The 14073-nt window shown below is 32.7% G+C and overlaps 2 protein-coding genes across 2 annotated transcripts in view; one reads left to right on the top strand and one right to left on the bottom strand.

The window, feature by feature from the left end:
• The window catches only part of LOC139511443 (protein C10-like), a 46497-nt gene extending 33572 nt beyond the window's left edge, over positions 1-12925 (bottom strand). Inside the window, exon 1 of the mRNA XM_071298200.1 lies at positions 12794-12925. Coding sequence (XP_071154301.1) covers positions 12794-12827 — 34 coding nt within the window. The 5' untranslated portion in view covers positions 12828-12925. The remainder of the gene's footprint in view (positions 1-12793) is intronic.
• Positions 12926-12978: 53 nt separating this feature from the next.
• On the top strand, positions 12979-13694 carry LOC139511442 (sperm-specific protein PHI-2B/PHI-3). The gene has a single exon (XM_071298197.1). It carries the CDS (start codon positions 13021-13023, stop codon positions 13639-13641), a length of 621 nt encoding a protein of 206 aa, XP_071154298.1. The 5' UTR covers positions 12979-13020; the 3' UTR covers positions 13642-13694.
• The last annotated feature ends 379 nt before the right edge of the window (positions 13695-14073 follow it).

Genomic DNA, 14073 nt, shown 5'->3' with positions numbered 1-14073 from the left:
GCTCACATTTTGCAATAATTTAGTTTAAGTAGCTCAGCATATATGGAAATTATATTAAAAAATATAGGTCACCGATGAGTTAAAAAAGATATTTCAATTTAAAAGCCAAACAATGACATTTTTCCATCAAAGGGAGATAATTTGGATTTTTTTCAATGATGTTCACATTTTAAAAGTCATTTGGGGCCAACACGAATGAATTGTTTTAAATGATTTTTGTACCATATGATAAAGTAACAACTACAAAAGGTAATAAATAAATTTTGTGTTTTTACTGTCTTCTGATTGGTTAAAATTATTAGTTTTATTTTCAATGTTGTCAATTTTGACGGCGACACGCCCACTTTGACGTTGTGTATTCATACGCCAACATGTGTGTACGTTGTTATTGTTAATATAAATAATATAAAAAGTTCTTTGAGCCTTAGTTTTAATAGAAATTTATTTATAATGAATGGGAAAATTTTGACTCTTCACATTTTACATAATCCGCTTCGCGGATTATTCAATGTGAAGAGTCAAAAATTAGTTTTATGGTTCAATAAATTCAAAATAGATAATAGCCATTCATTAAATAAATAAAATTTGTAATGAAAAACAAATGTTTAATTTTTTTCTGAAATTTTTATACCCTTGAGCCTCCTTAATTTAATTATTCAGCTCTGAAAGCTTTGGACTGTTGGATGCTGTGATTAGCAATTCATTTTTTATGCCCCACCTACGATAGTTGAGGGGCATTATGTTTTCTGGTCTTAGGGTCCGTTCGTCGTTCTGCCTGTTTGTTCGTTCGTCTTTCCCACTTCAGGTTAAAGTTTTTGGTCAAGGTAGTTTTTGATGAAATTGAAGTCCAATTAACTTGAAACTTAATATACATGTTCCCTATGATATGATCTTTATAATTTAAATGCCAAATTAGAGTTTTGACCACAATATTGCTGTCCACTTAACATAGAAAATGATAGTGCGATTGCGGCATCCGTGTAATATGAACACATTCTCTTTGTATTCTATTCTACTATTCTATTAATCATGATAGTAATAAGTGTGAATATTATATGCATATATGGCAAGCAGACAGAGATAACTATTTTATAATCTTTTCTTTTTTGTGGCCAGAAAACTTATTATTTTCATTTGTGATAAGACAAGATTATTTCTTTCAAACTTAACATTTGCTAATTGCTTATAATGGGGGACAGAATATTTATTTCCAGAATCTGCCATCAGACATTGTCAGAATCAAATGGTCATACAAGCTCCAGTGCCAGATCCAGGGGGGTTGGGGTTACGGGGTTGGAACCCCGCTTTTTTTTGGACGATCAATGTATTTGAATGGGGACATGTGGTTGGAACCCCCCTTTTTTAAATGGCTGAATCCGCCACTGAGCCTCAGCTCATATTTCTACAATTCTTTGTAACACCAATATAAAATAAGGAGATATGATTCCTATTAAATGAGACAGCTTATAATTCACCAAAGTTTAAATGAGTGGATGTACATGTAAGAATTGAATAACAATCAAAACCAAGAAGTAAGGCCACACTTAAAAATATTTTGGTTTGCCCAAACCCTACCCTAAGGTTGAGACAGTGGCTAGGTAGGTAGGCATTTTCTTTTTTTCTTTTCAAAAAAAGAAATTTACGTATCAGATGTTTATTAGTCTTCATGCCTATTTGATTAAAAAAAACTTCTTCAAATCAGGACAATAAAAGAATTTGAGTAGGCAGCTTTTTTCTGGGTAGGTAGCGTTTAGGCAAACAAACCTATTATTTATTATGGCCTAAACAACATGAACAAAGACTCACAAAACCAAAAGACATTTACATCAGCAGTTATAAATATTAATTAAACAACACGAAGTCCTCTAAAAACTGGGAGTGAAATCAGGTGGTCTGGAAGGGTAAGAATTTCCTTCCCTGTATACGGCACCCATCGTGTTATTTCTTTGTTCAGTTCGGTAATGATGGAAGGTTATTATGACTGAGGAAGTATATCAGATATATACATGTATCATATGATTTCTGACACACTTTTGTCATAATGGCCAATCAGCTTATGATGGTGATATGTAAGCAATTATTTATTGGCAATCAAATTTTGTAGCCTTCTACAATGAGAAAAAAACCCATAGTAACTGTATAGTTAGCTTCAAAGGAACCCAACATGAAAAATATGACGCCATTCTATTTAGAAAAACTACTGGCCAAATTTATGTTTCATTGGTTAGTGTTTAAGTCTACAAGCTTAAAAGTTAGTTTTTCAGACACTACATGTACTGGTACCAGTAATAAACCTTAAGGTCAGCTAAATTTGATGTATGGAATGGTTGTAAAATACATGTACATGTAAGTTTGACAGTGTTAATCTGACTATGACCACATTTTCATGGTTCCATCCTTGGCCAATGTTTAGTTTTCCTGATTAAGTCAGTTCCTCAGATACAATTCAGTAATAAGGTCATATTTACACCAGTCCAAATCAATTAATACTAGTCTGGGGTATTGGACTAGTGGCTAACGGTTCAGAATATCAATGTTAACTTTTTCTGCTTTATTAAAGTCAGTTTTTCAGAATCTATTCAGTGAGAAGGTCATGTATAATTGATGTCTGAATGAATGTAAGGTGCACATGTCTGTCTGGTATGGTTCATTTGACCTTGGCTGAATTTTCATGGTTCATTAAAAGTTTTCCTTGTTTGGTCTTTTCTTGTACATGTTTACTATTAACAGTATGCCAACTATATTTTTTGCATGTAATAATTGTAAGGTGAACATGTGTGTCTGATTTCGTTTATCTGACCTTGACTGCATTTTAATGAATCATTGTTAATTATGTAATGTTAAGTTTATATTAAATTTGAAGTAAACTTTACCTCTGGGACTATCAATACAAATTATTGTGTGCACTCTAGTTAGTTTTAATAGATTTCAATTATTATTCAATTAAAATTTAGATATTTTATTAATAAATAATTTGTATAAGGTTTTTATCTGAAGTTTCAGTTTTTTACTTTTGAAACTGCAGTTGAACATGAGACTTATTTAAATGAATCAAATTTGCTTAATTTAGAATATAAATTCAAAATTATAAGGGCTCATTAGAAAGGCAGGTTGCCCTATAGTGATCAGTCGTCTATCTCTGTCTGTCTGTCTAACTGTGTCTGTCTGTCTGTCTCTGTCTGTCTGTCTGTCTGTCTGTGTGTCTGTTTTTGTGTCTCTGTCTGTCTGTCTGTCTATCTCTCTGTCTGTGTGTGTCTGTCTGTTTGTCTCGGTCTGTCGGTGTCTGTGTCTGTCTCTGTCTGTTTGTCTGTCTGTCTGTCTATCTCTCTGTCTGTGTGTGTCTGTCTGTCTCGGTCTGTCTGTGTCTGTCTGTCTGTGTCTGTCGGTCGAATAATAATTGTTTGAAAATCCATTTTAAAAGGATCACATAATTGTTTTTTTACAAAGATTGAGAGTTATAAATGAAGGTATAGTACAATGCAATACTACTACTAGTCAAGGATTAGCTTCTTAAGAAGTCTGTGTCTGTCTGTTTCTGTCTGTTTCTGTCTGTGTCTGTCTGTCTGTCTATTTGTCTCTGTCTGTGTGTGTCTGTCTGTCTGTCTGTCTGTCTGTCTGTCTGTCTGTCTGTCTGTCTGTTCTGTCTGTCTGTCTGTCTGTCTGTCTGTCTGTCTGTCTGTCTGTCTGTCTGTCTGTCTGTCTGTCTGTCTGTCTGTCTGTCTGTCTGCTCTACATCTAGAGAACTGATATGATTTTAAAGTATACATATGTCATGTCTGTCTGTCTGCTCTACATCTAGAGAACTGATATGATTTTAAAGTATACATATGTCATGTATGTTAGAATTAGAATAACTATAAACTTTCACTGAAAATTATGACCGATAGATTTGAAGTTTTGTACCCAGAGCTCACACACAAATACACTGATCCATCCATGGTTTAAAGTAATAAAAGGGTTAAATTAAAATATTACTTTCCCAATTTATTCCATTTGATATTTCTATAAATGAATAACGATATGTTAACTCGAGGACTTCTGACCTCATGGTAAAGGCAAATTTTATTTATTCATACTAGTCATTTGTGTCAGATATTCATGATAATTTTTATAAAAAATTACTAAATAAAACTAATTACTTGTTACTTTACAACCAATTGTTACTCATTCATCATATTAATTATCAAATTTTCCAGGCATTTGAAACTGCAATGATCTATGGACCAAATATTCAAGAAGAACCGAATACATGTGTGAATAGATGTATTGGTTAGAGAAAAGAGAACTGATTAGGTCAGTATGACATTAAAAATGAATTAATTATTATTAAATCAGTTTACAAAAACATATTTTTTATGAAAGCAGGCAGCAAAAGAGTTTGAAAATCCATTTTAAAAGGATCACATAATTGTTTTTTTTTTAAAGATTGAGAGTTATAAATGAAGGTATATAGTACAATGCAATACTACTACTAGTCAAGGATTAGCTTCTTAAAAAGTTGATCAGAGTAAGTAAAGAATGGATGATGATTTTACATGTATCACAAAATTAATCATTATACTTCACGTTAAAATGCCATATTTTGATTGGCTTATACTTTTACTCTATCATATAGCTGAGTGGGTGACAATTTTTTTCAATGTTACCCTCTCGTCCAGACCAATCAAAATCAACAATTTAAAAGACAATGAATTGAATTTACATCAAGTTATTGAATACAATGCTTAAGTTTTACATTTTGGCTTAGATTTTATTATTTAACTGTCAAAATGCCGCGGTTGACAATGTTTTCTCGGGGTACCAATCTGCTCTATCACCCTCTGAAAATTTTTTGGTCGTATATTGGTATGACTTTGGCGTCGTTGTCATTGTCGTCGTTGTCAGAAGACATTGGGTTCTCGCACTATACCTTTAGTATAAGTAAATAGAAATCTATTAAATTTTAACATAATATAAAAAAGAAGATATGGTATGATTGCCAATGAAACATCTATCCACAAAAGACCAAAATAACATAGGCATTAACAACTATAGGTCACCGTACAGCCTTCAAAACCATAAAAGGAAGGTTGGGATTGATTTTGGGAATTTTGGTCCCAACAGTTTAGGAATTAGGGGCCAAAAAGAGCCCAAATAAGCATTTTTATACGTCCGTCAAAATTTTTACGGGACGTATTATGGTATACAAATGTCCGGTATCCGTCCATCTGTCTATCTATCTGTCTGTCTGTCCAGCGTAAACATGTGGCACCCTAACTTGAAAGCAACTTATCCAAATTTCATGAAACTTAATACATGTACAGTTGTTTCTTATGATGGTCAAATGATCTGTATACTTTTGGTGAAAATAAGATTTAAACTTTTTGACTTACGGCACTTCGTAACTAAAATAGGGGTGTGTTTTTTTCACATGTCGCACTGTATCTCAAAAACGATTCTGGATTATGGCTTAAAACTTTACACATGTCTTTGTTATATTCATCTAAAGATCTGTATACTTTTTGGTGATGATTCAAAATTTTATTTTTGAGCTATTGAGTATTTTGTAAAACAGGGGAGTGTTTTTTTACATGTCGCGCTGTATCTCAAAAATAATTTATGATTATTGCTTAAAACTTTACACACTTCTTTGTTATATTAATCTAAAGATCTGTAGTGTATACTTTTTGGTTTTGATTCAAAATTTTATTTTAGTTTTTTGTAAAAGTTTTTTGTAAAAAAAAACAGGGTGGGGAGTTTCACATGTCCCGCCGTGTCTCAAAAATGATATAAGGTTATTGCTTAAAACTTCCTCAGAAACTATTTATGGTTATATTGCATAAAACTTCCACACAAGACGTCGGGCGTATCAGACGAGTTGTATATATATATATTTTATATACATTATGTACACAGCCATGTATCACCATCATTGATGGCAATCCGATGGATACATCTGTTGTAGGGTTGTCACTGACTCAGACGTACTTATATATATATATATATATATATACAACTCGTCTAAACATCAACCCAACAATGTTAGATCTGTAAATTTGCTTCTCTCAAATTTTTGGTTCTTCCCTCGAACCCATGCTACTGTGATATCGTGACACCAAATCGCGTGCACTGCAGCCGTCCCGCTAGACCACACGACCACCTGGGCTCTACAAAAATAGAGCTCTCGCTGGCCATGTGTTACCTTTCCTCGTCAGTTTTAATCTAGCGGCGTACTACAGTACATGATATATATAAGGCATGAAGATGTTATTGTTACAGATCAGCTAAATTATCTATAGTAAAGGATCCTACAAATTAATGTAAGATACAGTCACAGATATATATATATATACACAAGACATCAATTAAGAAAAATTTATGAGGCTTGAATTTATTCTGATTTTACTATATGTTGGCTCTTTATGCTAAATATTTTTTCCATGAGCGATAGTGAAGTCTAATTTGTAAAATAATGAAAAACAGCTGAACCATACTGCTTCAAAACATATGAAGTTCGAAGCTTGAAGAAGTGCTTGTGATTAAGAGAAACCTCATAGAAAAGCAACTAGAAACAACTGATATAAAGGTAAACAAACATTTTCAACAATTTTCGTACGTCATTTAACAATGAGCAAAGCCCATACCACAAAGTCAGCTATAAAAGGCCTTGAACATGTTGAAAGAAAGCGTATAACTATAAATTCAAACTTGAAAACTAACTGCTATTATCAAGATTATCCAGGCTACAGAAACAGAGTGAAACAACAGTACTAGATTTTATAAATCCTTTCAGTTTCAATCAATAATACGTAAATTTTACTCTCATTTGTATTACAAAAAAGATCCCACCTTATAAAGATTTTGAATATTGGAGTAATTATACTGCTCTCAATTAATGACTCATCAGCAATTGTCATTATTTGTGAGAAAATATACCACAAACAAAAATACATGTTGATCATGTTGATCAGAGAAAATTGAAATTAGCAGAGCAAAGAAGACGTTTGTGACAGATTTAGAAACCACTAAAAAAATGGGAATGGAAAATTTGGATTGTGTCAAAGACACAACAACGGGTCTTTAGGGTCTGCTTTGAATTGTCCAACTTAGGTTACTATAGTCTGTCGACTGACAACCAAACCCCCTAGTTTGACCTTTTGAACCTTCTTGAGTTAACGCATCATCAACCCTGGGTCTGAGCAGATTTAGTGGAGTTTCAAGATGGCGTCAAATAATAACAACAAACAAAATTGATACAAAATAACTGGTTTTTGACTCAACAGTAAATGCTGGCTACTGATGGGATATTACATTCACAAATAAGTCAAAGCCCTTTAAAGGAAACCAAGCCACGCCTACTTAATGTGCCTAGAAGCCAATTCACTATTAATTTACCATTTTTTGTACTTTTATAAATTTATAAAATAAGTGGGGACATCATATGTGTCCCATGGATACATTCCTCATTCATTCATGGAGCCATTGAATGTTTCCTATTTTATTATATTATACATATATACCTACAGTCCTACACACATCCCAATATAAATGAACAAGAATGTGTCCATAGTACACAGGTGAACCACATGCACTATCTTCTTCTATGCTCAGTGGACCATGAAGTTGTGGTCAAAACTCTGTTTTAGCAATTTGAAAGATCATGACATAAGGAACATGGGTATCAAGTTTCAAGTCAATTGGACTTTAACTTCATCAAAAACTATCTTGACCAAAAATGGAAACCTGAACATCTGAAATATCATTTTCTATGCATTAAAATTAGAAGGATCATCATCATACATGTCAAAGGGAACATGTGTACTTAGTTTCAAGTTGATTGGACTTCAACTTTATCAAAAACTATCTTGACCAAAAATGGAAACCTGAACATCTGAAATATCATTTTCTATGCATTAAAATTAGAAGGATCATCATCATACATGTCAAAGGGAGCATGTGTACTTAGTTTCAAGTTGATTGGACTTCAACTTTATCAAAAACTACCTTGACCAAAAACTTTCACCTGAAGCGAGACAGACAGACAGACAAACAAACAGATGCACAGAACAAAAAATATAATGTCTTAAGCTTGGTTTGCTGCTGGGATTTTTGTAATGGGTCAATAATAACTTGTAATGACAAATTGTAACATGTGTTCACTTTGATTACTTGTAGATTTTTTAAAGCAAAGAAATTTCCATAATTTGGTATGTATGTTCAACTGAGTTTTTGGAAAGAAGAGAGCTATTCTGACAAGTAAGTATTTATATTTACATACAATATGAATAAAACCCTGAAAAAAACCTGTGATTTTTTCAGATATATTATGTTTATTTTTTTGACAGATCCTAATGTATGATCTGACCCCAAAGATATTTTGGATATTTTTTCACCATAAATATATGTAACTTCCTACTATACAATTTTATTTTAACATGATTTCTAGGAATCCTGCATCTGGGAAGGATCTACTTTTTATAAGTGACTTTGATTACTGTTGGATTTTACTAAAAACTTTTCTTATATTAGTAGACCTTATAAGTATTCAATTCTAGCTGAAAAACTATGCTAGTACTTACAAAATAGGCTTCAAATCATAATTATTCATTTAACTAATAGAAAGAAATAATGGTCGGAGGAAAACATTTCAATAATTCATCCAACAGAATCAATTAAAACATTTATATAAGTATGTACATGGGTAAAATACAAGCTTCAATAGATAGCTGCTTATACAATGTGTCAAGTTCTTAATCCGAATAATCGACTAACGGAAATATTCAGATATTGCAAACAACTACAGAAGGGGTTCTGAACTTGGGTCATGGAAATAGTTTACCAAAAATAATTACAACAATTCGTAGTTATTGCCTTGCCAATGATCTGATGAAAAATTAGTATTTCAATTAAGAATTAAGGAGGCTCGAGGGTACAAACAATTCAGCAAAAATATAAATATTATCTCCCTTTGGTGAAAAAATTCCTTTTTTTTTCATTAAAATTTAAATATCTTTTTTAACTCATCGGTGACCTATTTTAATTTTTTTTTCATACAATCTGTACTTAAAATAAACTATTGTAATAGTTAAGTGATTTCTGTAATTAGGTTCTTTTTTTATTTTGATTATACCTTTTTTTCTCCTACTGTTTAGTTCAACAGAAAAAAAGAACCTTAACAAAAATGCATGCTTTTTTCGAATGCAGATTGTGAGCTTAATGAACGGTAACTCCATATTTTTATTTAATTTTCTACAAAGTATTGGATGAAGTTAATTTATACCAAAAGATAGCAATATCCTATATTTCAGAAAAAAAGTGATTTATACCCGCCAGCTCCCTTTAGTTAATATCATTTTCTGTTTATCTCGAGGATAAAAGAATGATAACCAAAATTATAAATCAAATAATTTTTCATTATTTTTTTTTTCAGAGTACTAGCATGACTAGTGCCAAGATCTAGACATTGATTTGGGAACATAAGACGACTTCTATTAAAAGTGCATAAAATCTGCCATAGATTTGGAATCCTGCCCTATAAAGAAGTCATTTTGGACATCAATTTATGGAACAGACATGGATCTTTATATGGCATTTATGAGAGCTCAATTTGAATTGTTTAAATGGTCAGTTAAGTCTCTAAATTGGTATTTTTCATATATTCTTTTATATATGTTTCTTGTGGCTTGCTTGCTCATTTTGTTTCTTTTCTAGACTTATAATAATCCACTCCTCTCCGGGAAGTGATCAGGTTTTGATTTAAATTGAATGTTAAAACTGATCATTGACTGGGCAGGTTTGGTGGAAAATCAACAATGTGTTATTAATATTGGACTTGTATCATTTTGTAAGAATGGTACATTTGAATTGCTCTGTGTTTTTTTATTTCTAGATGGGTTTAAACTTTTATTGTTAAAATATTCATTGGCTGTGTCTGTGTTATTTTGAAGATAGAATTGAAATTTCAGAAATATTCATGATGATATTTTCCGGCAGATATCAGTAGTCTGAACACAACAAATTGTTTATTGCAGTTAATTGTTGCTCTTGTTCATCATTCATTATTAAAATTCAGCATTTAACAAAATTTTTATAAATATTCCTTCCACAATTAATTGCATAAACATGTTTATTCACCAGTATTCATAATTCATCATTCTACCAAGTTTATACAGAATAAACTTGTACTGATTCAAATATTTTTGTATGATGCATACTCCCCTAAAGTGACACAATCTTCTTTACTGTGTAGTGCATTTTGGACTGTGTTTTCATTGATTTTTGAGTCACAGTGTTGTTGTTCCTTAATAAGTTATGAGTTTTGTCATTTCCACCATTCCCATCTTTTTTTTAAAATTTCTTCATATTACTTGAAAATTAAATTTACATCTAAGCTGAAGATGTCAAATTCTAACTTATTGAAAACCCACAACTAACCTTAACTAACCATAAAGATTTTGCTTTTAATTATTGATTTAAAAAAAATGGAGAAAGGGAGGGGGGGTGTTTAGTTATTTATTTGGTTTATATGGGGGTTTATTTTGAATTTCATTGCCTTTAAGATTTCATTACGGCAAACATCTTCCTTAATTCATACACAGTATAAAGGATGTGGTGTGTTTTCAAATACACCAAACACTATTCTAAACCAGTGTCTCAAGACATGGATGTGACAAAAATGTGTCTTGAGGCATATCTCAAGACACAGTTTCATATGTCTCAAGATGTCTTAAAGACATGTCTTCAAGACACGGTGTCTATAAGACGCGTCTTTAAGTCCGTCTTGAGACGCGTCTTGGAAATTTGTCTCAAGACATCTTCAGATGTCTCAAGACCATGAGGTTCATTTGCTATGATATAATGATTAAGTTTGTATCTTTGAAAGATAAACAGTTAGTCATGAGGAACTGTCACAAATTAAAGGGGACAAACATTTCTGTCCGCGCACAATTTCCTGTAAAAATTGAAAAGAAGAGGAAAAGCCTATATCCTGTTTTAAAGCAGGCAAAGAAAGACCGAAAGAAAGCTGTTTTGATAAGAGATAAACTTTTCATAGAAGGAGAATTGTACAAAACAAACGATGACAGAGTATCAAAATACATGGATCGCAAGGAAATACCGAACAGAAACAGCCAAATTTTTGAAGCCGATGAATTATCGGATAAATGTCCATTAATTAATTCGACCCGACCCAGTGATTTTAACTCATGGAATCGTCCGATACCAAATCTGCGGGAAATGCTGAAGCGGAATAGAATTAATTCTGACGAACCTGATACGTAATTTAAAGCCTGGCCTATACAAATTAGTGCGAAGTGCATGAACTCTATCAATAATCTATCTTGAAAAATTATTTCTACGCTAGTACTATCCTAAACTTATTTCACAGATACTGAAAACTTCTTTTTCACCCGTAGTGATAAAAGGTTTGCGTTATTTTTTATTTGTAATATTTATTGAGCAATTTATTATTTTGTATACTACATAATGCTGCTCTTATTGCACACAATATGTGCCTGAGTGTATTAATAAACTTGTCTTGTCTTGTCTTGATACTCGAAAATATTAGGCAGTAAGATCAAAGTGAAAGTATACGAATTACCGATAAAAACTATTTGTTAAACATAGAACAGAGGCGGATTTAGAGGGGGCCCAGGCCCCTCCCCCTTTTCTGGGAAAAATTTGGTTGATTTAAGATTATATAGGGAATCACTGAATCATGACCAGAGCGAGTGGCCCCCTCTTAGGCAGTCAGTGGGCCCCCACTTATGAAAATTTCTGGATCCGCCACTGTAGAATTAAGATAAATGGACCATATTAAATAAAACACTTTGATTACGAGTTATAGTTTCACCCCGAGTCAATTGTCTTGACAAAAAACAACTTATATTATCATGACAAGTCGAAAACTTTATATTTTAATTTGAAAACAAACAAATGTTTTTAAATTTTATAAAGGCTAATAAAAGCCATTGTCCCTATCGTTGAAGGCTGTATAGTAGCATATATATAGCTGTAAATTTCTGTAATTTATCGATTCGGTCAATTGTGGAGATTTGTAAGGAAACGACCGTTTAACGTCAAGAAAGGGCGGGAGGTTTTTTTTTTTCTTTCAATTTTTAAAAATATTCTGCTCCCACTGAATTTGAAGAATGAACATAATATTGTGGACAAGTAGATGCCATATTTTTTTAAAATTCTGAATCCAGAGTTTCCCAATGCCTTATATATAATTATAGTGTTAAATTTTGAAGAAAAAATAATTTTATTGGTGTCATTGATAATGGATCATAACGACGAAAAACAAACTAAAAATGAAAAAAAAAAAAAAAAAAAAAAACCGACAAAAAAAACTTGAAGTTAAATGGCTTTCATGAATTCGAAGTCTTTGGAAATATTTCAAACATAGAAGCCAATCAATAAAAAAAGAGAAGGTCTTTTATTTACAATCCAGTAAAGATATGGGTTGATTTTTTTTTTCACAGCAACTGTGCCAACTCCAGTAAAGAAACTTGCCAAAGTAAAAATGGCGGACATGCGTTGGTGTATCTGGAAACCTATGTTGCTTCTTCGAATATTTTAACCCTACTGGATTCATAAGTTATACCAAAATAATAAAGTATTATACCCGCATAATTTATTGGCATTGTAAAACCAATTCCTTACCCTTTTACCATAGGTTTCTTCCCATTTTAGCTTCACTTTGACTGAGCAAAGAGTTTAGAAACAAACAATTAGAAGTTCGACGTACGATTTCATGACGACGCAATTTTAAAATGTGCGTTATTTGTTATGGAATTTGAAGATTTGATCTTACCAGTTATTTCTACGTCAAAAATATCCTGTTTCATACTGTAACCTGTAAATTTTCTGTAATTGAAATGAACTTGGAAGCACAAATTTTCATGTCCGCCATTTTCCCTTGTTTTTATTAACAAATTCTATGGGTGCTCTCTATCACGTCCGCGTTATTAACATAAAGGAAGCACCTGTAGCTGAAGTTGTCATTCTTAAATTTTGACGTAGTAGTAGCAAGTAACCAAGATGCCAAGCCCAAGTAGAAGAAGATCCCGATCTAGGTCCAGGAGCAGGAGCAAATCTCCAAAGAGAAGTCCAGCAAAGAAGGCAAGAAAGACACCAAAGAAACCAAGAGCAGCAGGAGGAGTAAAGAAGCCATCTACTTTATCCATGATTGTTGCTGCCATCACAGCAATGAAGAACAGAAAAGGGTCCTCAGTCCAAGCCATTAGGAAGTACATCCTGGCTAACAACAAAGGAATCAACACATCACACCTTGGATCTGCAATGAAGTTGGCTTTTGCAAAGGGATTGAAATCCGGTGTTTTAGTCAGACCCAAAACTTCCGCTGGTGCTTCTGGTGCAACTGGTAGCTTCCGAGTTGGAAAAGCACCTGCTTCTCCCAAGAAAAAGGCAAGGAAAGCAAAGTCACCAAAAAAGAAGAGTTCAAAGAATAAGTCTAACAATGCTAAGGCTAAGAAGTCACCACGTAAGAAGGCTGCAGTTAAAAAGTCAACGAAGTCTAAGGCCAAAAAGCCAAAGTCTCCAAAGAAAAAGGCTGCCAAGAAACCAGCAAGAAAGTCTCCAAAGAAGAAGGCCAGGAAGTCACCAAAAAAGAAGGCCACCAAGAAAGCTGCAAAGAAATAGATTTTATTTCCAGAAACAACACAAACCAAAGGCCCTTTTAAGGGCCACCCAAATATTTCAAAAAGAATCTCTTTTGTTGTACAGTTTGTATTGTCATAGTCAAGATGTGTCTTCTTCCCTTTGTTATATATTTGAAGTTTAACTTAAATTTCCTGATTTCCCCGCACTTTTCAGAATAATATTAATCTTTCTTATGGGTTAACCCTTAGGTCATGTGTATATTTATATCGTTCGGTTGACGCTTTAATTTGTTTCATTAGCGTGCACCCCTTTATTCAATCAACAGCTACTCAAATAGATTCCGGGGAATTCAAATACAATGATTCTAAAAAGGATCTATATATCGTTTTAACTCTCGTATTTAGTGAACACCAAGTCCTATACAGTATATATAGTCTTAAGTTTTCCCTCTGTATTTCTATAGAGATTAAT

This window comes from Mytilus edulis, chromosome 2 (assembly GCF_963676685.1).
Source record: "Mytilus edulis chromosome 2, xbMytEdul2.2, whole genome shotgun sequence".
In the NCBI taxonomy this organism is placed as follows: Eukaryota; Metazoa; Mollusca; class Bivalvia; order Mytilida; family Mytilidae; genus Mytilus; species Mytilus edulis.
Note: the sequence above shows the minus strand (reverse complement) of the source record. Positions and strands in the feature narration are given on the sequence as shown.